Source organism: Melanotaenia boesemani, chromosome 5 (genome assembly GCF_017639745.1).
Source record: "Melanotaenia boesemani isolate fMelBoe1 chromosome 5, fMelBoe1.pri, whole genome shotgun sequence".
Classification (NCBI taxonomy): Eukaryota; Metazoa; Chordata; class Actinopteri; order Atheriniformes; family Melanotaeniidae; genus Melanotaenia; species Melanotaenia boesemani.
Window position 1 is genome coordinate 3,782,051 of NC_055686.1, and position 27,333 is coordinate 3,809,383.

General features: G+C 40.2%; 2 protein-coding genes and 1 non-coding gene across 6 annotated transcripts; 2 read left to right on the forward strand and 1 right to left on the reverse strand.

Annotated features, from left to right (window-relative positions):
• Window positions 1-2,293: 2,293 nt before the first annotated feature.
• On the forward strand, window positions 2,294-15,630 carry LOC121640508 (PRELI domain-containing protein 1, mitochondrial-like). Of its 3 annotated transcripts, none has more exons than XM_041986319.1 (8): window positions 2,294-2,455; window positions 4,698-4,832; window positions 5,036-5,261; window positions 5,391-5,504; window positions 6,021-6,128; window positions 6,244-6,484; window positions 14,977-14,988; window positions 15,627-15,630. In XM_041986319.1, exons 2-6 carry the CDS (start codon window positions 4,729-4,731, stop codon window positions 6,382-6,384), a joined length of 693 nt encoding a protein of 230 aa, XP_041842253.1. In that variant the 5' UTR covers window positions 2,294-2,455; window positions 4,698-4,728; the 3' UTR covers window positions 6,385-6,484; window positions 14,977-14,988; window positions 15,627-15,630. The 3 variants fall into 3 exon arrangements, with proteins under 3 accessions (XP_041842253.1, XP_041842255.1, XP_041842254.1); XM_041986321.1 differs by having other exon boundaries at window positions 2,296-2,455; window positions 6,050-6,128; XM_041986320.1 differs by lacking the exon at window positions 2,294-2,455 and adding an exon at window positions 2,529-2,701.
• Window positions 2,975-3,046, forward strand: trnag-ucc. Its single transcript has one exon. It is a non-coding gene; the product is annotated as a tRNA-Gly (tRNA).
• LOC121640449 lies at window positions 10,601-23,120 on the reverse strand. Of its 2 annotated transcripts, none has more exons than XM_041986210.1 (14): window positions 23,013-23,120; window positions 18,939-19,215; window positions 17,284-17,333; window positions 16,948-17,081; window positions 16,210-16,296; window positions 15,031-15,165; window positions 14,899-14,946; window positions 14,729-14,740; window positions 13,827-13,844; window positions 13,596-13,676; window positions 12,716-12,815; window positions 12,006-12,123; window positions 11,776-11,920; window positions 10,601-11,680 (listed from the first exon to the last, which is right to left on the reverse strand). In XM_041986210.1, the coding sequence occupies exons 2-14, from the start codon at window positions 19,149-19,151 to the stop codon at window positions 11,514-11,516; spliced, it is 1,308 nt and encodes a 435-aa protein (XP_041842144.1). In that variant the 5' UTR covers window positions 19,152-19,215; window positions 23,013-23,120; the 3' UTR covers window positions 10,601-11,513. The 2 variants fall into 2 exon arrangements, with proteins under 2 accessions (XP_041842144.1, XP_041842143.1); XM_041986209.1 differs by having other exon boundaries at window positions 16,948-17,154; window positions 23,013-23,114.
• Window positions 23,121-27,333: the final 4,213 nt, after the last annotated feature.

A 27,333-nucleotide genomic window follows, 5' to 3' on the forward strand; every position in this document is an offset into this window, starting at 1 on the left:
CGTGTGTACAGGTATGTCTACATGCATTTTTTTTAGTGTGATTTAGTTTTATTGCATTCAAGGTCCACAAACCTGTTATCCTACCTCCCAGAAGGAAATCTTTTAACAATCTTTTGACGGTTTGTCATCATCCTGCAGGATATATTGGACCACAGCTTATAATAATCATGACCTTAGTAATTAATTACTAATTATTTAATTAGTGTGTACACAAAGCTATTTGTGTTCCCACCAATGCTGATTGGAGCCAGAGACAATAAATTTCACAACTACTGTAGAGTTATCTGATGAGGGACTAAAACTGATTAAACATGTTCTCTCTGCACTTAAAAACCAGATATTTGCATGTTTTGACCCATGGGAAAGAGTGTTTTTTTTTAACATATTTTTAGCCCAGTCCTGGTACCTGACCATTTTCAGAAGAATTTGCTTCTGCGTTAAGCCATTTAACTCTGACCTAAGAGCCATTCAAGCATAAAACAAAGGCTGAACCAGTGTTGTGTCAACACATAACAGATGATAAAATCTTTTTCACTCTTTTTAACTAGCAACCTGTTGCAAAGACATGTATGTTCCCATTTTCCTATAGACAAAAAACAATCAGCAAAAATCAGATAGTTTGGCAGTCAGAAAATTTTAGCAGAAACAAGGCAAGTTCCAAAGAGAACTTATATCTCAGCATGGTAAGAAGGACAAAAGAAGGATGGAAGAGCAACAGGGAGTAAAGGCTGAAGTATGCCACATGATACAGAACTGGACTGAAAACCAGTAGCAACAGGTCTGATGGAGGGATGGATCCACCCAAGTTTTCTAACTCTTGTTCTGTAACTTGTATCTGTGAGCCCAGCAGGCTGGTCTGCAGCACAAGGGCCCCACAGGGAACAGTTCTGGCTCCCTTCCTCTTCACCCTCTACACTGCAGACTTTACACACCATTCAGCAAACAGCCACCTACAAAAGTTCTCAGATGACCCTGCAGTCATCGGCCTCATCGCAGACGGAGACGACAGAAAGTACAGAGAACTGGTCCAGGGTTTTGTGGGCTGGTACCAGCAGAACCACCTCCAGATCAATGCAGGGAAAACCAAAGAGCTGGTGGTGGATTTCCACAGGCGTGAACACTCTCCTCCGGCACCGGTGAACATCCAGGGAATGGACATCAAGAGGTACCTGGGTGTTCACCTGAACAACCAACTGGACTGGATAGACACCCCTAACACCCTGTACAAGAAAGGACAGAGTAGGCTGTATGTCCTAGGAAGAAGCAGGTCTTTTGGAGTGCAGGGGACACTGCTGAGATCTCGTTTTTGTGGTGGCATCAGCCATCTATTATGTTGTGGTCTTCTGAGGCAGCAGCATCTCGACTGCTGACAGAAAGAGACTGAACAGGCTGGTTAAGGAGGCCAGCTCTGTCCCGGGATGCCCCCTCCATCCGGTGGAGGTGGTGACGGAGAGGAGAAGGATGGCTAAGTTTTCGTTTCTGATGGAGAAAACGTCCCACCCCATGCAGAACTTTTTAACAACACTGAGCAGCTCCTTCAGTGACAGGCTGCTTCACCCGTGGTGTGAAGGAGAGATACCGCAGGTCCTTCCTTCCTGCTGCTGTCAGACCACAATCTGCACTGCTCCCAGTAGCCACACAGCCACAACGGGAACTAATAACACACACAGACGTGGAATATCAACACTTTAATACTGTAAATTCATTCTGTATATATGCATTTTTTATTTATAGATTTCTATATAGATTTTTATATAGTACAGTTTGTCATTCTTATCTCTGTAATGCTGTTTTTTTACACTGGTTTTGCTCTATCACCTTTGCTACTGTAGCACTGAAATTTTCCCACTGTGTGACAAATAAAGGATCATCTATTCTTATCTTATCTTATCTTATCTTATCTTATCTTATCCTCTTATCCTTATCTCCCGACTTGAAAGTGTCACAAGTCTAAAAATACAAGTCAGAAAAAACAAGTACATTTTACAAGCTGACATTTATTTTCAGACGTTTAGAACACAAATCTCTACTTGTAGGGTTGATCTGAAGTAAAAAATGTATGTCCTTGTTATGGCTCCATACCGGACCTGAGCTTTATATAAGCAGTGTGGGGTCATCTTGATGGAAATGTGATGGGAAACACTAAAAGACAGAAGGACTTTTCCATGTCTAGACACCCCTAACCCTTTTATGACAGTGTTTGCCTTCTCAGGCTTTTAGAAAAACGAGACAAAACTCTACACTTTTCCAGGAGAGTCTCCATCACAACATTTTGGAGTATTGTTTCCGTTTAAAAAGTGATGAAAGCTCCTCATCTAGTGGAGGGAAGTGGGATGTGCAGGTGTGATGGTGTGATCCTCATGAAGCTGCTGCAGTGTTTCTCTCATGCTGCCTCTCGGTGCTGCTGACCAGGCTTTATCACCGAGCTGATCCCGCTAACAAGCCTCGGCTGCAGGTACGTCAGCCCCGCGGCTAGCTGTTAGCTTCCTCAGCAGATCCAAATCACGAGCTGCAGCTAACTGCTAACGAAACAGAGGCTAGCCTTCGAGTCAGGAGGACCGCTAACTGGAGCGGAAAGGCTCGAGTCGTTGTCTGGATGTTGTTATAAAAGATTAAGGCAGTTAATTAAAGTCAGGTGGTTAAACACGCAAAATAAAAAGAAGCTAGCTCGTTAATAGCCCAATAACAAGACGCTTTTACGGTATATGTTTTCAGCTAATGTTAGATGTCAGTGGTGGTTATCCTTCATCCATCCATTTAATAAACTAAGTCAACATCACCAAACTAGAACCACCAACCAGGCTTATCTCAAACTAACTCTATATATTCAGCTGCGGTGAGACGGTGGTTTTTAATAAGAAAATGATCCACAGTTACATCCGTTTAAGTATGATCTACATAAAAACACAGTAAAACATGAATCAACCCATGTTTCCCACCACGATGTGTCTGGTCAGGGTCTCATATCTTGTGAGCGTTGGTGGTATAGTGGTTAGCATAGCTGCCTTCCAAGCAGTTGACCCGGGTTCGATTCCCGGCCAACGCAATACGTTTTTGAGTAGGAAAATCGACTTTTAACATCGTTACACATCCCTCCGGGCCATTTCTATTTCTATTTTAATCCTTAAAATGACTAAGATGGCAGTTTTACACGGCCATGGAGGTACAATATACTCCGGCTCTTTAAAAGAGTCAATACTGTAACTGAAGAAATAATTTTATGATTATACAAATTATTTCACTGGAAAAATGACTCATTCAAAGTGCCCCCAACATAGAATAGAATAGAACTTTATTGTCATTGCAACAAAAAGTGCAACAAACTTACAAACTTACTTAAAACAAATCCTTACTTTCAATAGTGTTTTTCATTTTCTCAACACAAAACATTTTGTTATTTTTCTTTTGGCAAATACTTTTGTATTAAACATGACGTCCTTTTCAGTACTTATGACCCTCTTCATCACTTTCAACACCACAGAGATGATCCTCTAGTAAGGCCAGTTCACTAGCAGCCAAAACCTGCGTATCTTTAGTTTATGGTACTACCTCATTGATAAAATAAGTTTAGCCTTTTTTTAGGGAAAGTCATATATATATATATATACTACCGTTCAAAAGTCTGGGGTCACTTCCCTATTGAATCCCATGGCAAAGTGACCCCAAACTTTTGAACGGTAGTGTGTATATATATATATAAGAATTTTTTTAAAAATCATAATAGAAATAATTAGATTACAAATTATTTGAAAAAAATATATTTCTTCAATTAAAAGAGCATATGCTTAAAAATCTGCATTGAATCAGTAATGTAATAAAACACACCATCATTATCCTGATATCTGATTGGCTTCCATATTCATGTGACACAGAAGGAATACACCAGGGATGGGTTTTGCATATAATTTTATTGCCTAAAACTCTCAGAAGTGAAAATAAAATGCATGTTTGGTATTAGCACAGTGGTATTGGTATATTTGTAAAAGGATCTGATATTCTGGCTGGCAAGTATCAAAGTATTGATTCCAGGGTATTGACACCCCCATGTCTACAGTGCACTGTCTTGCATTTTCAATAAGCTCTGAATTACCAGCATTATGCTTCTTTTGCCTTTGCTCCATTTCTCCAGATTTTTTGATATTTGGTTTTGTAACTGCAATTCCCCAAAAAGTTGGGACACTATCTAAAATGTGAATCACCATAGAAGGCATTGATTTACAAATCTCATCAAGCCAATAAACAACATATCTGATGATGAAACAGACATTTTACCATTTGATGAACAATATGAGCTGATTGAGAATCTGATGGCAGCAACACGTCTGTTAAAAGTTGGAACTGCAGCAACAAAAGGCTGGAAAAGTAACTGGTGGAAATCAGAAACACCTGGAGGAGCATTTGACAACTAACCAGGTTACCTGGCAACAGATCAGTAACATGACTGGGTATGAAAGGAGCATTTCAGAGAGGTGGAGTCTCTCAGATGGAAAGATGGACGGAGGTTCACCAATCTGCATGGGGTTGGGAACCATTTAATAATTCATATAGTTTTTCTGTTTTATTAAAAATCAAATCCAGATGATCAAATCTTTGTATTCTGTTTTTATTTACAGGATCTCTAAAGCAGATTCTTTTTCCCACATCACTCATTGGCTGAATTAAACGAAGAGAATGTTTCTTTTTCTTTTTTTCTGTAGCTTCCGAATGAGTCGGCCGTGAGCGTTGTTCATGTTAACAGACATGGGGAGGTATTTCCACAGCGAGATCGACATCAAGAGTCCGTGGCATCAGGTGCTAGCTGCCTTCTGGCAGCGGTATCCAAACCCCTACAGGTATCCAGCTGCTATTTCATTTATTAAATCTACACTTGTAGAAAAACATGTTTTTCATGTAGCAGATGACACAGGTGACACTGAGATAAAGTCACTTGAGTTTACCTGTTACTCAGGTTTTAATGGTTAATAAAGTACATAAAGAAATGTTTGATGGAGCACATCTCTACGAAACGACTGATCCTCTTGTTTTTGTGTGTCAGCGCCCACGTCCTCACCGAGGATGTCTTATACCGCGAGGTCACCCCCAGCAACCGCTTGTTGTCACGGCGATTGCTGACTAAAACAAACCGGCTACCGGGCTGGGCAGAACGCATCTTCCCCACCCACAAGGCCCGGGCGGTCTATGTCCTGGAGGACTCCATCGTGGACCCAAATACAAACACACTCATCACCAAGACGTGGAACCTCAACCACAACACCCTGATGGTGAGGAGCTCCTTTTTTTTTTTTTATTCAGACTCCTGGGGCTTTCAAGATTCTGGTTAGTTTGACAAGTTTAAATAGTCATTTTAACTTGAAGTAAATGGTAAAGTTTTCACTGTCTCTGCCTTTCAGACAGTGGTGGAACGGTGTCTATTTCAGGAGGACCACAGTCGGCCATCTTGGACCAAACTGAGGCGGGAAGCCTGGATATCCTCAACCGTCTACGGCCTCGCCCGGCCCATACAGGTAAAACATGGGCGCAAATATTGGCCTTTTACCAACGACCTGACCTTTTGAGATTCCCGTGTCCTCACTTTTACAGCGGAAGTCCTCTAAACAACAGTAAAACCAGCGTAGATAAACACAGCATGAGGTTCACACTGGAGAGGTTGAAAATGTGGACCATCATGCTGTTCCTACCACCACTTCTTTTCCTGCCCTCAGTACCAGCTAGCTAACAAGACTGCTAACCATTACACACATATATATATTTTGTGTTCATAATGCTTTGTGTGTATATATGCATGTTTGTGCGTGCAACTGTATAAAAGACTTTGAGTGTTTTTTGTTTTTTTTAGTCTCTTTTGATGTGTGCAAAGGCTTGTTTTGTTTTTAATATGCATAAATCCATTTTTACATGTAAAGCACTTTGTGTTGCCCCAGCATGAAAAGTGATTCATAAATAAAGTTTGATTTGATTTGATAATGTGATAAAAATAAATAAATAAATAAAGTTGTATGAAGTTTTTTCTGATGTTGCAGAAGTCTAACCCCATCTGCTCCTCCACCAGGAGTTTGGCCTGGCCAGGTTTAAAAGTAACCAAGCTAAAGCCATGCGGGGTCTGGAGTTCGCTCTGTCCAGGATACAGAGTGAGGCAAACACCTCTGAACTTCACACTGCACCAGACACCATGTTTATCATGATTCCACATTTAGTCCATTTCAGCCCAGTATTAACCTGATTCTTCTCCATTAACCCACACAGGTGAAGCTGCTCACCATCATCCTGGTGACCAAGGAGAACCATCCGAAAAGCACAAGCCCCGCCCATCACAAGGCACGCCCAAGTCCTCACAGAAACCCAATCAGTTCGTCTGATGGAGTGAGGGGGCGGGGCATGAAGTGACCGTCAGCTGTGATTGGTTGCTTCTCTAAGGTGGAGTTTCTCAGCATCGAATCATTCTCAGGAAATGGACTGATTTAGGATTTATTGTCATTTTGCGTTTGTAATTTGAGTAGTTTGGTCATCACTAACTATTGTTAGACAAAATCTGATCTAAGTTTGTCGTTCATATTTTACATTCTATTTATATTTGTTCATTTTAAAAAATATTTCATAGTTTTTTTAAATTATTTCATTTTCTGTAATTATGCAGTTTCTTCCTTGAATTACGATGAGATCCCTTCATTCTGTTGAGATTATATGTAGTAATTTAGAATATTATGGAACATGGTTACTGGAGTTTGAGCAGAGCTGACGCATGTTTCTCTTAAACACCTCTCAGAGGTTTAAGAGCTGTTGTCCTTTGTTGGACACATATTAAACATTAACATTACATCCTAACCCTTTTCAGACTAATAATACCCCTGGTTTCTATGGTAACAGCTTTGTTTACCTCCATTTATCACATGCATGAATACATTAATTCAGTTTGTTTCTGTACACCTGATGATGAATATTCTAAATGTAAGGCTTGAAAACTATCAGAATCTCCATAAATAAAGAGCATATAGTGTTTTTTTTGTAGATTTGGTTCACCACTGTCACAAAGACCCTACATGCCCGGAATTAGCGTTTCTCACAGAGATAAAGCCAAATTTGTATTTTTAAAACAGCATCAGTAAAAACTTCCCATCCCTGTGTGAGATTTTCTGCTTCTACTTTTCTGCTACTATTGTAGATGCATATAGTAGCTGTTGAAGGTTTTTGGCAGTAACCATACTTTCGACCACACTACCCTGCACTACCTCATGTGTGAGTGCTCGTGACTTGTGAAGGCCCTGGTGTAATGTGAACTGAAGCAAGCTCCTCTTTGAATGCTGCCCATACAGCACAATGGCTGCAAATAATGACCCTGCTGACTGCTGTTTTGATTGTGTGGTTGCACCACTAGTTTAACTGCTAGTAGAGCTAAACAGCTAGTAGTGGGTAAACTGCTAGTAATGCTAAACCACTAGTAACGGGTAAACTGCTAGTTGAGCTAAATCGCTGGTAGCAGGTAAAGCGCTAGTAGAGCTAAACCATTTTATACGGTAGTTATACAGAAAGCATAATCACTTCTGTGGTTTTCTTTAAAAGATTAAACAGATTTGTTGTGTTGCTGGTTTTTTTAGGGCACAAATCGCTGACATACCTTGCATATCTGTTTAAATTCTCCATGTCTCCATGTTGGAGATAATCAAACCACTGGCATGTTGTGACCTCATCTTCGGAGTATAACTCTGTCATGTCTGGCATCTATTTTGCTGCCCTCAGTTCCACTTTTGGTCATTCTGCTTGTCTAGCTTCAACTTCTCCAGCATGGAAGTGGAGGTTGAAAAGGTTTACTCTCATTAGCTGTTGTCGCGCATATTTCCACCATGTTTGATCAGCTGATCACGAGATCAACCAGAAATTTATCACGGTCATTAGATCACCCAGCCCTAATCACAAATTAATACCAGAGTCACATTCACAGTTTTTATTTATATTTTAGATTAGTCGAGAACCAACCATGTTCTTCGAAAATTATTCACATGCTTTAGACAGTTGTTCCAGTCATACTTGAGAGAACTTAATCCTTGTGGGTCACTTATATTTTTTTACCCTTTTAGGTCATTGGTCCTCACCCAAAGATTTCTATAAAAAATAACATTATTATTATTATTTTTAATTAATATTGTTTATTGTATTTGTTGTTTACGTTCTTTAACATAACAATGATTTATTAATGCAGTAAGATCCGACTAAAACAAAATATTCATGACTCAAACACAAACTGACATTTTTTCCAATTTTTGGCTCAAAACTTTCTATCGATTTCAGAAATTATTTGTTCAATGACCCAAAACGTTAGTAAATTATAAAAAATAACAATAAATCTTGTTATGTTTTACATGTGTTTTACTTATTTTTACTCTATTTAAGACTGATCTTTAAATAAAATCCCCAGCCACCCCAAATCTATTATAATAAAAATAAAATTATGTGTATTATTTGTCTTCAAAACAATAATACAATGTGATCTAAAAAGGTAAAATAATTTGAATAATTACATATTTGTTCATTCTGATAAGGACTTCAGTTGATTTAACAATTTGATTAAAAATGAGAAAAATGATTAATCGGTAGTTATTTAACAGCAGTTATTTGGCAGAGGCCTGTTTTGTCCACCAATGACCTGAAAGGGTTGTAAATTTGTCCCGCTGACCTTAAAGAAAAATAAAATTGGAATTTCAAAGGTTTTAACTTTACTTAAGAAAAATGTTTCCATATGGTGAAACGCCGGTAGAATGGTGGTCAAAAGTTGAGGGGAAACTACCTGTAAGGACAAAAATGTCCTACAAGGATTAATGAGGAAAATAAAAATAGAGACAAACGTGAATATCTTTATGCCAACAAACAAAACTTCATATTCTGAAGGGAAGAAATGACACTTAACTTTTATGACACATGATCTCAGTGTTAGTTCAACGTAACAATGAATTAGTAATGCAATAAGATCAGACTAAAACAAGATATTCATGCTCAAACTCGACATTTCATAAAACAATTTCATTACAAATAATGAGCACAAAGTCTCAACAGAAAGGACAAAAATTCACCAAAAGTAAACCAGCATTATGATTTTATCTTCAGTTCCTTCAGAAAGTAGTGTAACTCCAGGACTTGATTCATTGAGCTGCGTTATAACGTCGCACAATTTTAAGTTACTCCATTGTTCATTACCACAGAACGAGCAAAAACAACATCGGTCATCCTCCTTCTGTATGTCTGGGCCAAAAGGAACACAACAAACTCTTACATTTTTACAAATTATATTAAAACTTTTACATTTTTCACAGGCCTCATAATTTGGAAAAAAAGGTAGAGGACATTCAGTTGGCTGCACTGTAGAACTTCACCACTAGGTGTCACTATACCCAGCAAACTGTGCCTTTAAATAAACAGCCTTTAGTTCGTTCTCAATAATCCAAAGTGACAGTAAACAAAAAGCCACTGACAGCTTTCATCTGTCTTTAATTATTTTGTAAAACCTGACTGGAGTCCAGCTGGTCCACAAAGTCCAGTAAGTCCAGTAACTCTCAGGTAGCAACAGAGATCAGGATGAAGGCTGATTATTGTCTGAAGTAACGGAGGACATTAATATTACACAAAACCTACTCTTCATTTATCTTTAGTTGGTCTACATAAGAGTTTGAGAAAACATGTATAATAATTAAAAACAGAAAACACTTGGTCACAAAGCTCAGTGTTTTCTGACCTTTGCTTCGGTGATCGGGTCTGTAATACTAAATATGACACTTCTATAGCTCTAACTTGGTAAATACTGAGAGGTTTTCTGTAGTTCAGTTTGTAAAATAAACATTAAGGAGCCAAAATACCAAGAGCCTGGAATAATCACCACTGATTCTGTGATACAATCTTGCCAAATCCATCTGGCTAAACTGTACAGTGGCTTTACAGAGTTGTTGATAATTAGAGAAATTGGGCAACATACCAGTTCACACTAAAAAGTTGTTGTGAATTAGTCTTAACAACGTTAGGGTGCAGTGGGGAACTGTTTTAGGGGGGACCTTTTTCACTGCTGCACCACTAAACCTGCAGCAGAGCAGCTGTGTTATTGGAGATGTTGAGAGGTGAAAATGGACGGAGAAAGTTACCAAGTGAAGCTTGAACATGACATGCTGCACCACCTTAGCTGCTAACATGCTTTGGAGAACAAAGAATGTCTGAAACTAAGATCAGCACCTCCACATCCTCATGTAAAACTAAATACGATGGAATATATTCCTGTAGATTGGTTATAAATAGGCTAACGGTAGCCACAGTGGAAAATGTGGTTAAAACCCAGTCATAGATGGAAAAAGTACTACCAAATACCATTACATTTGTATGATTCTTTAAAAATATCTCAATATATCATTTTGTAAATACTGTCCAGCAACATCAGTAACTATGACCCAGATAATATGTAAATAATAGAATTAACAACTGTAAATAGCAAAAAACAGTTGAAGGAAAAAGTGGAAACATGGAAATAGTTTCTGTTGTGTGTTTGTTTCAATGCCAATATTTTTTCTCCTGAAAGCCAAGACTTGAGAGAACAATGAGATGAGAAAAGGCCTCTGCCTCTGTTGATCTGTGTGTTATTTCTACAAAGTTCTGTTAGTAATAAATTCTGTTTTCTTCTTGTGGTCGGCCTTTATGCTGCTATATCTATTCATACATTCATTTTACATAATTTTAGCCTCATTATCTGACAGCTGAAGCTGTCCTGGAAAAAATACTGTCTGAATGTTGACTGGGATTAAAAGGGTTGAGCTTCTACCTGTATTTTTACAATAAAAAGCCAAACCAACAGGCAGACCAAAAACAGCCATAAATGGTTTGGAATTTTAAGGGTTAAAGTTTGAACATCTGGTCAAACATCTGATTCAAACCCATAAACTGTCCAGACAAGCTTCCATACCTTAGTTGTAGTGCACCCTGTGATCCAGCAGAGGGTGCTCTACTACCAGCTTGACCTGGTGCCTGTCTCAGTAAAACAGGCTTGTGTTATGTTTGCTACTTTCCTATTAAAGTAAAAAATAAACACAAAGCCCAGTTATCTGAAGTTTCGGATTTGTCATCATAAATCATAGTACTGAATAAAGATAAGACTATTTGTCAGCTTACCAATTAAATCCCCTCACCAGCCATGTTTGATCTCATGATTGATTATTGCCACAGCTCCAAAAGTTAGGCCTCGCCACCATCGACTTTTAAAGCATCACATTCCTGTAAATCCTACCCCGCGAGTCCGCATTGGGTGTTTAACATAGACTAACTGCTTCAGCAGTCAGTTATGGCAGGTTCCTCATCAGAGGCTCCTAAAACTCCTGTCACTGACTAGATTTACAAGCTAAGATATGTGTGTTTATCTAAACATAAACTACATTTTTTAGGAAAAGTGACAGCCTTAGAAATTATGTGGACAGGTTGAAGTTTGATGGTTGAGGCTCCTGGTTTGTTCCGACGGCAGCTAAAATTTTAAAAAGGCAAAACTCTTATATTTAATACCCATAATTGGCAAACCACTTGGCTCTGGCAAATACATCGTTGGCAAAGTCATCTGTTGGTGTTTCCATGTCCAGCTTCTCAAGGGCCTCATCAACGTTGGCAATGGTAGCAACGCCGGCTCTAACTTTATCTATGCCTGAGATGTAGGCGATCAGAGCTCCTGGAAAAGACAAGGTGAAGCAAAAAGTGCATTTTACAAAAGCAATAATCTGTGAGCTGATTTGTAAACTCAATAAGTAAAGAGGTAGTTTGCACCTTTGAGATGCTGTACAGGGCTCCAGTTCCTCGACTCCTCTGATTGCTTTAGGGTCTTGATGAGATGGACCAAGTGTTTGGTTCCGTCTTCTATGTGCTCCAGGCTGTACGGACTGCCTGACGTTGCGTAAAAGGCTTTATTGATCTGCACCAACAGGATAAACAGTCAGCTTGAAACCATCCACTGTGGATTAGAGGATGCACAAACAGCCGACAGTCAGCACACGGACCTGCATGAGTCCGTAGCAGTTGTTGTCAAACGTTCCGTAGCCGTTAAGTTGTAGGATAGTTCCAGCTCGAGATTGTTTAGAGATTATGGCGGCGATCAGGGAGGGATAGATGTGATGCCTGCAGCGGAGAACAGTTGGATATAACTGAGCAATTAATGATCTGATAGCATTTTGGTAAGAAGCAAATGCTATGGAAAATGTTTGTGTGATTTGCTTGAAGTGGAAAAATTAGAGTCTTTGAAGTGGACAGTGCTGTTCTCGTGGTTTGGTTACATTCCCATCTAACTGCTTGAGCTTTGAACTGTGTTTGTTTTGGATGCCAATGCTTAGTGTTTCTCTCCATCGTTTTGCTACGCTACATGTTAGGATTGCTGCTTCCTTGTGCCTGCAAACAAATTGTGTGCTGTAGGATATCAGGTAGCCTCCTGTACAGGGGCTCTCATGAAGAAAAGCTTAATTACTGATGTCATGTGGTGATAATGTGCTTCAAGATTTGATGAGTACTACCGATGTGAAAAGAGGCAGAAAATGAGGGAAAGAGGAATGAAACGGTGTGTTACGAAAAGAGCTATAAATTCATGGTGGATAAGGAGCTGTTGACCGTCTCTGGGTGGCATTTAAGTGAAATCATTTAACAGAAATCCTATGAAGACCTTAGCAAACTGACCCAACTTGTGAAAAAAGTGTTTGTGGTAATTTGTGGAACGCACTTTTTTCCCACTTGGATTATTATTCCTTTGTATCTGGACATCGCTTTCAAGTCTTGTTCTGCAAGAATGTTGGATGCTTCAACTCCAGTCACCATTGTACCTGAAGAATAAAGACACAGACAACAAGAATAATAATTACAGAAAAGAACAACAGGCTCTCTCATCTGAACACACACAATAGGCTGATTTCCATTAATGTCTTTGAGTTAATATTGGAAACTTGTGGTAGTAGTAAATTAAAAATCAGACAAACCTTCACTAATACATGCATCTGCTTTTGCTTGGTTTTGAAGAATTTTATGAATTGTGTATGACTTGTCAAAGATTAAAATGACGTGACTCAACAACTGGCTGACAAGCTTATGACTGATTAATGTCTCCCCGGGTATTATATTAAAAAAAGGGCTCCAAACTAACTTTCTGCATGGGTGCATCTAATTTTTTAATTAGGCTGAACCAGCAAAAAATTTAAAGTGACTATAAAACACGCAGAAAGACCAATGATCAGCCTGTTTACCAGCTGTTTTCTTTTAGGTTTTATCATGCATGATTCTTCTCTAAACTTGTTTAAGGAGGGAATAAACACTGAATATGCAAACTGACATTCAGGGAAATATAAGTTTGACATTTAGACCTGAGAAATGTTCAATGCACCATTTCATGCTTATCCCAGATATTCCCAGAAAATTTCAGTAATTCCTGAAGGAGAGTTGTGTTGTTGTTTTTTCTCTTGAAGTAAAATGATCCAGTCTAATCACAGCCTAACGTTTCCATTTAAAAAGCTGTTATTTTTGTTTTAATCAGTTCCCATCACAGCAGAGAGGAAGATGAAGGGTTGTCTTCACCCTCCTCTCAAGATGGCCGACTCCTGTTAACTGACCGTTACGTTGTTGGAGATTGTTTATAACTGCTGATGTTTCAGAAGCTCCACTTGTCGTTATATTATTGAGATCTCCGAGCTCTGAAACACAGAGAGGACACACAGAGGACACACCGTCAAACACAAATGAATAAATGTAAGAAATAAAAAGTGGAATAAGTGAATGTGTTGTTTTCTGCTCTGAGAGCCTGGTTGTGTTTAGGGTCATATAGTTGATAGTTAACTGCTTACCGGTGAAATTCACGTCACCTGCAGAAGACAGAAACCAGCAGTTTAGACAAAATCAGGCCAATAAAACATCAGATTAAAAAAAAGACAGATCACACTGTGCGATTATTTACTGAATGAAAACTAATAAAACTAATAAGAATAAAAGAACGACATGGGCAGTGTGTGTCTGTAGTTCAACACAGGGCACTCTGGCTGGGGTCTTCTTCTGGGTGGATGCGTGGTCGTCCATGCGGGGGGCTGGCTGGGACACATGCTCTGAAGTGGCTGCTGGTCTCCCAGGTCTTGGGGGCCTCCTGGTTTGCCTCTGATCTTTGCAGGAGCCTGGACGTATTTGTTAACTTGCTGACACAGTCCCTGTGTTGTCCTTTGGCTTTAATTATCAATAACTACAGTTAAGTTCATGTTTTTCTTTTTTTTTTTCAGCTTATCTGTCTTTTTATAGGTGCTCCCGATGATTGTCTGCCTTGTTTTTCTTGCAGATGTTGCAGGTGTTTGTCTGGATTTTTTCTGTTTAGATTGAACAACTGACGCTGTTACTTTCCGTCTGGTGTGTCCTTGTTTCCTTTTTGTTCTCTTCACTCTGTTTTTCCTCTCTCCTTTCTTGTAGCTCCACCCCTCTTGTCAGATCCAGTTTTGTTATGTAAATTCAGCAACAGACTAATTTAAAAATAAAGAATACTTAAGTATCAAGAGGGGCCTTATATCTACAAAGCTCTTTCTGGCAAAGCATTATTATTTTGTCAGGCACAACACAGCAGCCAAGAATGAATGAATGGACAATAAGAAGTTTTATGAGAAGATATTGGTAAATGAAGCCCAATGTTCTTTGGACAGACCAGACCAAAGTGGAGATGTTTGAAAAAAAACTAAACTCAGCACATCAGTGCAAGTCGGAGCCGTACCAAGCAGTTGTTCTGTAATAAGAGAAAAACAGAAATGTGTCACTTCTACATCTATACCTGCACCACTGACGACATGTACTGTTCTAACATTTATTTAGAGCTACTTAAATAAAAATTATTTTCATTTTACTTTATTTTTCAGATTTCCAAATGAAAGTGAAGCCACTCACCTCCCTCTTCTCCAGCCCTCCAGGCAGCGATCTTCCTGATGCAGAAATCTACAATTAAACAGATACAGCTCAGTCCAGGCTCAGCTTTAAGTCTTCACATTCAGCTGATGGAAAAATGCAGGAAATCCCCACCTGCCATTACAAATCGCAGCTCCTCAATTATCCATAGCGGAACAAAAACCACAATGATGATGCAAACCAACGCCACGATAACAAACAACAAGGTGTGACACTGAAAACCTGCATCTTCTGAGGGAATAAAGTCATCTGCAAAAACAAACAAGAAGCTGCTGCTCAGGGTGAAGATGAAGAGAAAATATTAAGTTTGTACATTTCTAAGATGGTTAACAGTGGATTTTTGGTCTGAGCTGCTTTATTCTGAACCCACTGAGACAAACTTTCTATCATTTCTTCAGCTTATAACAGCTGGTTCTGAAGATCAAAGCTCAGCAGACTGTTCAGTCAGTAGTTACTCCAGTGGTGCCAACTAAACTAGATCCTGTTAGTCCTCAACATGATCTTCAGAAATAGTTCTCCAGGATCTTGGAAGGACTTTCCAGGAATAGTTCTCCAAGATCCTTGAAGGACTTTCCAAGGTTCTTCTTTGGATGTTTCTGCCATTTGTTCTGTTCTCTGTCCAGATGATCCCACACTGCTTCAGTAATGTTGAGGTCCAGGTTCTGGGGAGACTCCATCCCCTCATCAGACCTGTTTCCACTGATCTTCAGTCCAGTTCTTGTGTCATGTGACCTACCTCAGCCTTTTCTGGGTTCTTGACAGACACGTTTCCATGGAGACCGTTTCTGATGAGGCTTCAGCCAACAGTAGATGGATCAACTGAGGGTCCTGATGCATCGCTCAGGTCTTGGTTCAGTTCTTTGCTGGATTTCAGATCATCTGCTGTAGATGGTTTTTAGTCCTGACTCTTCTTCTTGTCCTCCACGTGTCCAGTTTCTGCCTCCAGGCTGAGATAAACCACGTTTCCAGCTAACAGCTGTTTGGGAATCACCTTGTTGCTGCTAAAATCCTGTTTTCTGTCAGACTGTCGGATCTTTGCTGGTTTTTACACATGAAACTAAAGAAATGGGAACAAATGATGTGTGCTGACACAACACTGGTTCGTCCTTTAAGCTAGAAGACTTTTTAATCCTTAACAGAAAATGATCATGTACAAGTGCTGGGCTGGAAATGAACAAATAAAATCAGAAACAAAGACTTTAGAAGACCTTCAGAAAGTCTAAAGAACTATTGATGAAGTGTGGAAGTAACATATAGAGCATGAGGGCTGTACTGTATTTGTATATATTTTACCAGTGACACAGATGTTTTTCTCTTCCACCAGTTTGGCTTTTGGTATCTCCAGTCTGCAGATGATGGTCCCGTTTCCTTTCAGGTTTCCTGTCAAACACATTATGGGGCAAATTATTAATATTCCCATCATTGTGTTGGAACATGTAATGGTCTATTCTACATGACACGGAAACATAAACATCCTCTTTATTAGAGTAACTGGTTTATTTAAGCACATTCCTGTATCTGTATGTTTTATGATAGACTCACCACCTTTAATAAAAAATCTTGCTTAAAAAGCTGCTGAGGACCTAAAACTTAAGGGCTTGGATATACTTTCTATGTACGCAAACGTGTATGTCAACGTTCTGCAGGGTCGGTGTATATGCTTGCTGCAGCAGGATGCAGCTGAAAAGCCATACTGGAGGTCACCACTAGGGGCAGTAGAGAGTCAGACTGTATTTCTGGTGCATTTAGTAAACAACAGTTTACCCGTCCGTTGCCAACATCGTCTCATTTTCTTATTCAATACAACAAAAACAGGAAGTCCATCTAAACAGAATTCATGAACTACAACAGGCTGAAATAAACCAGAATTATCCTCTTGTGTCAAAAACTCACATGTAAAACTTCTAAAAGCATCTTTTAATTTAGTCTTGTTAAGTGTAAATTCAGGGAAACATTTACATTTTCTTCTTTAAATTCAACTCTACAAAACAAAAACAATGTAAATACTGTTAAATCAATACAGCCTCATACCTTCTGCTGCATCCACCTTCACGCCAACTTTGACCAAGTGAAGGTTCCTCTGTCCGACCGTTCTCTCGGTCCCCACGGCAACGACCTTCCCATCAGCGTCCAGCAGTGAGATGTTGGGCTGCAGATTCCAGACGCTGCTCTCACACATCACAAAAAGCTTATTGGCTGAAGAGCGGTAGACGCTGATGTTGAACTCAAACACCTCCACTGCACGAAGGCACACCAGTCACCAACATGTGGTTCTATAGTTCAAGATCTCAAATACATGTTGAACTGAAGGCATTTAAATTTGCCTGAGCTGGACGCTTTATTAGTTGAGCTAAAAGCTCTTCTTACCAACAATTAGAGAGATTTTTGTTTCCACAGGTGATCCCTCCAGGACACATCTGGATCAGAACAAACCAAAAGAAAGATTCATTTTATTTCCTTTATGGATTCCAACAGGAAGAAAACGTGAAACACTGCAGAGAAGGAGATTTATACAGTTTGAATGACATTTTAAGGCTTATCATATACTTACTTTTCAGCTATAATACTTTTGTACTACACCCGTTACCAGATGATTTCACTGGGGGCTCATGAGCAAGGCTCCTACATTTAGCATCAGAAGGCCAAAATGAAGAGAACTGCACACCCAGTGGTGGTTACTTTTTTGTCACAGAAGGATGAATCTGTTACGAAGCCAGCCACTGATCAAAGTTAAAGGCCCATTTATGCTGGACGCAGAAGACGGATACGCAGACGGAAGGACAGTTTCGTCCGTCTTCCGCTTCGGTTACGCCCGTAATTTGTTCCGTTTTCGAGCAGCTTAGCTATCCGTCGCGTGATGCAGAAGATGGAGCAATACCACCCGAAATCGCAGGGACAGTGCTGAGCAGAATAGCTGATATGCAACCAGTGAAAGAAACAAACCAGAGAAGAAGAAGAGGATCAGGAAGAGAACAACTGTAGACATTGTGCGAGCTTTTGAATAATGACTGTATACAAGTGTTTAAGGTGTGTTGGCCGGTGGGAAATGCATTACTGCTGCCAAACCGTGTCTGAAACTGATGTCAGCTTGCAGGATTGAACTCTAATCTTAGCAATGCCCACTAGTGGAGGAATTGACTTAACAACCATGGCAACAGAAAAAAACGTGTGGAAGTAAGAGGAAGACGACGTATGATAACGTTTGAAACGGACGCAGCTATATATGCAAATAAAGGAGCTTAAATAGGCCTTTAGCCTGCATCCACAGCAGAGTGGTGCAGGCTTAACGCCAGCAACTCCTTGCTAGCAAATAGCAGAGAAGGTATCCAATCTAGTGGGTGACCAGCCAGGAGAAGCTAGTCATTAAACTCTCCAAGGCTAACAGGGTGCAAGCAAGGAGATGCAAACACTAACATCTCCATGCTAATGGATAGCAGGCGGCGTATCCAATCTAGTGGGTCACCAGCTGAGAGAAACTACTTGTTAGCCTCTCCACTGCTAACAAGGTGCTAGCAAGGAGATGCTAAAACCAGCAACTCCTTGCTAATGGATAGCAAAGGCATTATATAATCTAGTGGATCACAAGTCTAAAGAAGCTAGTTTTTATCTTCTCCACCAGCCAACAAAAACCTGTAATTAGCCTTTTCAATATAGCTGCACATCCAGGATAATAGACAATCCAGTAAGTCGCTGCGCTCAAGGGGGAATTAACCACCCAGGTAGAATAAATAGTCGCCCCAGTTACAGGTGCTGCTTTATCATTGATCAGCCCAGTAGCTAGCTTCTGCCTGGATATATATATATATATATATATATATGTATGTATGTATATATCTCCACCCCTGGGTGCACACTTTTACTGAACCATTCTGAGTGAAGGATGTTGGATATCTGGTCACATTTGTCCCAAACAGGTTGTTGACATTAAGCACTCAATCAGAAGCTCTAACGTCTAAGGGAAAGTGACAAACAAATGTGAAATTGAAAGCCAATTAATTTTCTGTCTATTGGTTGAAGCTCACATAAAGCGGCTGGTGTCGTTTGGTTTGATGTTGTACAGCTTCAGAGATCCTTCCTCCATTACAGTAGTCCTCCCCCTGTACTCCATCGCCTTCTCCTTCTCCAGCTCTTTGCCATCTCGCATGACGTGAACCGTCCGTTTGAAAAGAGTGTCCACTCGTAGCCACTCCAACGAGACGACATGTGACAGCTGGATGGGTCTGGTGGACCTGCATGGGAGAACAGCATCTGTGTGGACAGCTGCAAACACCGGCTCTGAGTCGCTTTGTAGAGGCAAATCTGCAGATTCAACACACAAAAAGACAAAGCAGGTGTTTTTATGATTCTTAGATCTTTGTCTAAAACACAAAAAGAAAAATGGCTGATCAGGTTGACATAATATTTAAATATTTCTCATATAAACACCTCAGTCAGACCAGATTGATCAGATTTGGGTCAATAAGATTACATTTTTAATCAGATTTGAGAGCAGTCATATAAACATTTTGACTGTGATCAACAAAAAAAACCTGATTTCACTCTCGATTCAATAAATTCTTTATGCACATGCTTGTATTATCTGCTGCCGCAGCGAAATGTCCTAAAAAAAAAAATCCACCGTTTGATAACAATTCCCCTGTGTTGGAAGGAGAAAGGAAGCAGACGCATTTTTTAAATTCCTTCTCATGTTACATCACATCATCCACCACCATAACAGACAATGTCGGACATAACAGGATGAAAGCCAAAAGACTTTCAAGATTAAAGATATTTATTGTCATTATGCAAGCAAATTTTGAATAGTCTCTCAGATTAAGCACACATAAATAAGAAACTAAAATATAACAGGCACAGATAAATAAGTAAAAAAATTAAAGTAAATTAAAAGTAAATAAGTAAAGATGTAAAGTAAAAGATATAAGTTGTTGGGCTTCTTCACTAGGTGTGAAGTGTTCACAGTCCAGGAGGTCAGAGGATATGTGGATGTCCAGGAACTTAAAGCTGACCACGCGCTCCACTGCCTCTCTGTGGATACAGAAAGGAGCTCAGTCTTCCTGGACCTCCTGGTATCTACAAGGACTTCCCTTGTCTTGTTGAAGTTTAGAACCAGACTGTTCTTGGAACATCATTTTGTGAGACTCTGGACCTCTTTTCTGTAGTGGGTCTCATCATTGTTGGATATGAGACCCACCACGGTGGTATCATTGGCAAACTTGACAACCATGTTGGTGTGGTGCATGGCAGAGCAGACCTGTGTGAGGAGGGTGAAGAGGGCGGGGTTGAGCACACAACCCTGCGGCATTAAGGATCAGGGGTGAAGATGTTGACTTCTCTATCCTCACCACCTGAAGCTTCTTGGTGAGGAAGTCACTGATCCAGGTGCAGAGGGATGCTGACAGACCCAGGTTGTGGAGCTTCAGGGCCACATGTCTGGGAGAATGGTGTTAAAGGCTGAGCTGAAGTCCACCAACAGCATCCCAACACCTGTGTTAGCAGGTGAGTCAGGGCCGTGTGAAGTGCTATGGAGACAGAATCCTCCCCTATGGAAAAGTTCTCCCTTGTAGGCAAACTGCAGGCTGTCCAGGCCGGCAAGGATGGCGTCCTTGATGTGCTTTAGAATTATCCCGCTCGAAATACTTCATCATGATTGGGGTGAGAGAGACATTGCGGTACTCATGGAGGCAGGTAATGGTTTTTTTGGGCACAGGTACAATGATGGAGGACTTCAGGCAGACAGAAACGTGGAAAGCTGCAGGGACAGGTTGAAGATGTCCAGAAAAACTTCTGCCAGTTGGTCTGACAGCTGTTCAAGGTGTCAGGCAAACTGGGGTCGTGGCTGAGCTGCTGGTCTCTGCACTTGTACTCTGTGATGGTCTTGATGCCACATGTGTTGTTGTCATTAAAGTGCTCTTCAGTGCACTGCTTGTACCTGAGTTCTGCTAGCTGGAGGCCCTTTTTCAGTTCCTTGCAGGCCTGCTATAAGCCAGTTTGTCTCCTGCACTGTAGGCTGCATCCCTTCTTTTAGCTTTTTCTTTTAGAACTGTGCTGTCCACCCATGGTTTCTGATTGGGGAAAACTGGGATTGTCTTCGTGGGTAGGACAGCATCAGTGCAGAAGTGAACATAGGACAGCACAGACAACGTGTATTCCTCCAGATCAGCGTCCTCTTTGAACACTCCCCAGTCTGTGTGCTCAAAGCAGTCCTGTAAGGCTGAGGAAGCCTCCTCAGTCCAAACCTGGTTCTGGAGGTGGGTTTGGTCCTGCAGGTCAGAGGTCTGTAGGCAGGGATCAAATCCACAAAAATATGATCTGACTTCCCCAAGTGAGGAGCTGCTGCAGCCTTGTAGGACGGTGTCAACAGTGGCGGAACTAGACTTTTATACATAGGTGGCCAGCGGGTGGGCAAGACTGGAGGTAGACTGGATCCTGATGTGGTAGTAAGGGGATCGGTTCTGGTCTACTGTCTGGTGGTGGCGATAGATTGGATCCTGGTGTGGCTAGCTCCACAGGCGGCCTGCTGATACTGGGTCTGGGGTCTCTCTCCACCTAATCTGTGTCCTTCCTATTTAGTAAAAAGTAAGAAATAGCTCCCGTTCTCTTCATTCTTATATATTCCTTTACAAAATCAGACTGGTTATAGGATATACTTATCTAAAATTTCATGCTGCAACTACTTTAAAACCAACTACCAGCCTTGCTAGCCTCTTGTTTAAATGAAACTGGATCATGTAGCACTAGCTTAGTCAATGCTAAGTAACATGGATACAGAGGTTCTCTTTTAGCATTGTTGTAGCTTATTGTCAGCTCCAATGTACAAATCTTGATGAGCTGAGTTGGTGTAGTCCTTTACACTCACTTAAAACTAAATATGAAATGTTTTCCCCACATTACCTTAAAACTAATCAAGTACTAGCATAAAACAAGGTCAGCTTTGTAGTGTCATGCTAACAGGTTAATAACCTTACATGACATTAGTAGTTGTACCTGCACAGTAAATCTTTTCTTGAAATGTACAGCCATATCTCAGTATGTTTAAAGGATGACTATTTAGGAAACTACTTTTAAATTTACTTAAAACTGGTGTGGTGATACTGCTAATCTGTGTCCCCTCTAGCTTCAGCCCTGCTATCTGATGGGGAATTTTCCAGCCATTGGGGTGCTTCCTCTGTTATAACGGACAACAGTTTGGATGAAAATATCTGCCTAAATTTACTGTGAAGGAGGAAGGTGTGTTTAAGGACAAAAATAAAGCTAAAACATTTAAATCCTGTTAGTCAATAAATCAACATTTTCTCTTCTAACAATAAATATAAATGTTCAATAGTTGACATGTCAGCGACAAGGTTATCACGTCTTCTAAAAAATAACAAATTAAATTTAATCGAGTTTTGGGCCTTAGCATGTTCCGTAGATGCTCTGCTGTATGAACGAAAGACATCGGGAACGAGTTTTCAGCGAACTTCCGTTTTGCCGTCCTACTCTTCACCAAACTCCACTGGCAAACCGAGTAATTTAAAGTTAACTCACTATTCAGAGAAGTGACATTCAAGAATAAAAGATTACTTTAAACCTCATGGGCCTCTTTCTAATTCGGCATTAATAATCTCTTTATTAACTATTAATTTTCAGTGTAACATGAATAATACTTCATCACACCGTAGAAAACGTCTGTTATCTCAGCGGAAGTAACGGTTCTACAAAGTGTAGCGTGCACCTCAGGGACTCGTGCGCACTGCTGATAGACTTGTATCTGTCCTCCACTTTTACACTTTTCCAGTTTTACAAAGATAATTTTTCATTCCTTTTCATTTACAAGTGTTACTTTTTTATATATGTGTGTTGTTTATATAACACACATTTACTTATGTTGTTATTATTGTCAATGTCGTTCTCTCTCATGTATTTTGTATCGTGTCCCATGTATTGTTGGTATAATGCTTTAATAATAAACCGGTGCGCACAACTGCTTGCAGTCCTAAACAGTCTGCTTCTGTTACAAAATGCTAAATCATAGCAGTACCCTGACGTTTCAGCAACAACCCTGCCATAACATATTTAGCTTGATTATTATTGTTGTTATTGTTTAACTAGCTTACCTTCCTCCTGAGGAGTGATGCCGCTGAAAACGGCCCAAAGACAACCACAAAGGAGGAAGACCTCCGCGAGCTTCATCTGCACCGTTAAACAACACGTCCAGTCAGTGCCGTTCAGATAACTTTGCAAGTTTGAGTAGGAAAGGCGTGTTGCATTCACGTGAACTGGAAATTCGGATTCACTCTTCATGCCATGAAAAATTGTCAAACAAAACGCCGCCAGTAGTATTTTGTTCCTCGTCGATAATACATCAGGAACAAAACTATCCTCTTAAAATGGCTTCTTTGTTCTTTAAAGGTTCGATGGTTTTACCTCTCTGTGCATGGGAAAACCAATCTGGTACTCCGCATTTTTTTTCTATCCTGTGCAAGAAGGGAAGGATGTCCGAGCTGCCATGAATGCAACATAAAGCTGACTTGACAAATTCCCCCCATTCCCCCTTTACTTTCACATTTATATTTATGCTCATACTAAACTGACAAGGGAACTTTAATACGCTTAGTTAATAATAATAATAATAATAATAATAATAATAGCAAAGTTACCTATTTAGTTTTTCTCATTGTTTTAGTCCAAAGATTTAAGTAAGATGTTAATATTTAATGAACTCTCCTCTTAGAAAACAAATTATGAACAGTCTGATTTTTTTTTAAATAGACAGTGCAGTTTTAACAATATTTATTTAAGTTACACATTTAAATATTTCATTTTTACTATTTTAATTTTTATTGCATGTATTTTATAGATTGCTTTGCAAAAAAAAAAAAAAAAAAAAAATCACCACCAGCAAAAGGTCACACACTCCAATATTTTGTTGGACCTCCTTTTGCTTTGATTCCAGCAGCATTTGCTATCATTTTTTTAGATACATTTCCGAAATGTAACAAGATTTATTTACATCCAGAGCTGCATTGATTTTTCGCCAGCATCTTATATCGATTATGGGAAAGTCCAACTACTGCAGAAAGCCTTCTCCAGCATATCCCAAAGATTCTCAACGGGGTTCAGGTCTGGATTCTGTGGTGGCTAATCCATGTGTAGAAATTATGTCTCCTGTTTCCTGAACCACTCTTTCACAATCTGAGCCCCATGAATCCTGGTGTTGTTATCTTGGAATATGGCTGTGCCATCAGGGAAGATGGAATAACCTGCTCATTCAATTTATTCAGGTAAAAGCTGACCTCATTCTTTGGACATATATGGTTTCTGAACCTAGACCTGACCCTAGATCTGACCAAATGCAGCACCCCAGATCATAGACTGCCCCCACAGGCTAGTACAGTAGGTCTAGGCATGATGGCTGCATCACTTCATCTGAGTCCGACCGGGCCCCATGGACAAAGGCCCGGCCACCAGGCGCTCGCTTCCATGCTCCACCCCAGGGCCTGGCTCCAGAGGGGGCCCTGGCAACCCACGTCCAGGCAAGGGAAACCTGGATCCACTGTTTTTATTCATCATAGGGGCCTGTTGAGCCGTGCATTGTCTGGTTCCTCCCCCAGAGAGCTGCTTTGCCATGGGTGACCCTACTAGGGAAATAAAGACCCAACAACAAGCTCCCAGGATCTTTGGAACTCACAAACTCTTTTACCACAGTAATGTGGCAGCTCAGGGAGGAGCTATATAGTTCAAAGAGTCACAATTAGACATAAAACGACATGCAAGCAGTTTGATGATGATGATAATTGAATTATTCCAGCACATTTATTATTAGATGCATTAAACAGTATTGTAAGCCAGCTAATTGGCCCAAAAGAAACCCTGAGCAGTTAAAAAATGAGTCCCAAATCAGTAAAACAAATCAAAACTAAGCTCACACCAAAAACAGTTGATAGTCTAAAACAAAACCCCAAATAGACGAAACAAGCATGAAATCTAACACAAAATCCATAAAACCTTATAAAACCCCAGATGATCTCAGTCTGAGGTTGTGCTGATTAATGTTTACAGTCAGCTCTGAAACATTTATTTTTGACTGGACAGTATAGATTTATGTACATATAATAATTCAGTTAATCAGATTTAAACCTGAATTGTAATCAGTGAGGCAAGACTGTTTACTTTTACTAAATTTATTTTCTGGTAGTCACTATTAGCATTTGACCAAGACAAGATACGTTTTGTAGTATTTTATATAGTATTTTATTGATTTTATTATTATTATTTTTTTTTTTATTATTATTATTATTATTATTATTTGCAGTTACGTTTAAAATATAAATTCAACTAGAGGTTTCTGTGCTGAAAACAAAGATTATTTCAGTTTTAATCTGTTTTTGAGTGTCATTGTTTGTTCAGTGAAAATTAAATTTGCTAAATATTTCTGATTCAGACTTTTAGCCTCACAGCAAGAAGGTCGCTGGTTCGAATCTCGGCTGGGGGGAGGTTCGAACCTTGAGGGTGGTGGCCTTTCTGTGTGGAGTTTGCATGTTCTCCCCGTGTATGCGTGGGTTCTCTCCGGGTTCTCCGGCTTCCTCCCACCGTCCAAAGATATGCATGTTAGGTTAACTGGACACTCTAAATTCTCCCTAGGAGTGTGTGTGTGAATGGTTGTTTGTCTCTATCTGTGTTGGCCCTGCGACAGACTGGTGACCTGTCCAGGGTGTACCCTGCCTCTCACCTGTTAAAATGCTGGGATAGGCTCCAGCTCACCCGCGACCCGAAATGGAATAAGCGGTCAAGATAATGGATGGAGAAATACTTTTAGACTACTTCTTGAAGAAAGTTATATGGTAAAACTTAAGATTTCTGAAATTTCGAGCATATTTTTCAGAAATGAGTAAGTTCTCTCTTGTTGCTAGGAGCGGCAGCTTCTCTCAGCGTGCGCTGTGATTGGTCCACAGCCCGCCACCTCTGACCAATCAAAGGCCAGTGCGTCCGTCATGAGAATCCATGATCCTCGTTTTGTCTGCTCGGCCTGAATACTATGATTTATTACCACTACCACAGTACTACTAACGTGTGGACTGAGCGAACATTGTTTGGAGTATTTTTCCTCCCTGAAGGTGTGAGCGTGTTTTTATTGGTGAGATTTAATGACTTCGAAAATAACAACAGGTTTCAGAGCAGCGGCTTCATGTTGCTTTGCTCTCAGACAGACTGATGGTCTGTACTGCAGGCTGCTGCTGGCTGTCATGGCGGAGCTGGAGAGCGCGCACAAACAAACACACGTACATCTTCCGGTTTTGGGTTAGAACATGTAATCTTTACAAAATAAAAGTCGTCAGAGTAAAATATCACATATTGCATTAAACCTATGCAAAACAACTAAATACATCTACTTTAGAGGTTGGATTAAGTTTTTGAAATATTTTATTATTTATGACACACCTATCTTCATTTTGAAAGAGGATGTAATCAAAATTTTTCAAAATGGGACTTTATTGCCAAGTACATTTGCACATACGAGGAATTTGTCTTGCGGTGGTGGTGAAAACCAAGAAAAGTGTACAAATGTGTGACTATGATTGTTTAGAATCATTATTTACTTATATAAAAAAGTCTAACATACTCATATAGGCTATATGACTGTAAGGTTTACATGGTTTCCCGGACAGTTTAACAGATTAAATCAAGGAGGCATCCAGGAGGCATCCTGACCGATGCCCGAGCCACCTCATCTGGCTCCTCTCAGAGAAGAAACGACTCTATTGTGATCCCCTCCCGAATCACAGAGCTTCTTACCCTATCTCTAAGGGAGAGCCTGGCCACCCTGCAGAGAAAACTCATTTCGGCTGCTTGTATTCGCAATCTTGTTCTTTTGGTCACTACCCACTACTCGTGACCACAGAGGTTAGAAACATAGGTCAACCAGTAAATCAAGAGCTTTGCCTTTTGGCTCAGCTCCCTCTTCACCACGACAGACTTATGCAGAGTCTGCATCACGCCACCCTGATCCACCTGTTGATCTCCCGCTCAATTCTTCCCTCACTCGTGAACAAGACCCCGAGATACTTGAACTCTTTCTCTTTGGGGCAGGACCTCATTCAGTCGTGTATTGGAAGATGCAATGCTCCTTCCTGGGCCCCCACCTTACTACGGTGGAAAAGTTTGCGAGTCCTGAAGATCCTAGGAGCTATGATGTAGGGGGCTTTATGCCCCTGGTAGGGTCACCTATGGCAAACAGGTCTCATCTTCATTTATTTAATATAGATATGGGAATTTAATGAGTTGTACAGTAGAAAGTAGAAAATAAAGGCTCATCAAGGGTGAGTCCAGGTGCAGGATCAGGGAGGTGGCCTCGGAGACCATGTGCCGCCCTTAAAATTTGAATAGAATCAACAATAATCTAACAGATATACATATTAAACTGTTCTATTTCTGAGT

What these genes read in the sequence shown, in the direction of transcription:
- LOC121640508 (XM_041986319.1), top strand. Translation starts at nt 4,729, where the DNA reads ATGTTAACAGACATGGGGAGGTATTTCCACAGCGAGATCGACATCAAG. An exon ending in CGGTATCCAAACCCCTACAG is followed by an intron (nt 4,833 to 5,035) that starts GTATCCAGCTGC and finishes TTTGTGTGTCAG; the next exon opens with CGCCCACGTCCTCACCGAGG. An exon ending in GCCTCGCCCGGCCCATACAG is followed by an intron (nt 5,505 to 6,020) that starts GTAAAACATGGG and finishes CTGATGTTGCAG; the next exon opens with AAGTCTAACCCCATCTGCTC.
- LOC121640449 (XM_041986209.1), bottom strand. Translation starts at nt 23,088, where the DNA reads ATGAAGCTCGCGGAGGTCTTCCTCCTTTGTGGTTGTCTTTGGGCCGTT. An exon ending in CATCACTCCTCAGGAGGAAG is followed by an intron (nt 19,216 to 23,012) that starts GTAAGCTAGTTA and finishes TTGAATCTGCAG; the next exon opens with ATTTGCCTCTACAAAGCGAC. An exon ending in ACTGCTACGGACTCATGCAG is followed by an intron (nt 11,921 to 12,005) that starts GTCCGTGTGCTG and finishes CTGTTGGTGCAG; the next exon opens with ATCAATAAAGCCTTTTACGC.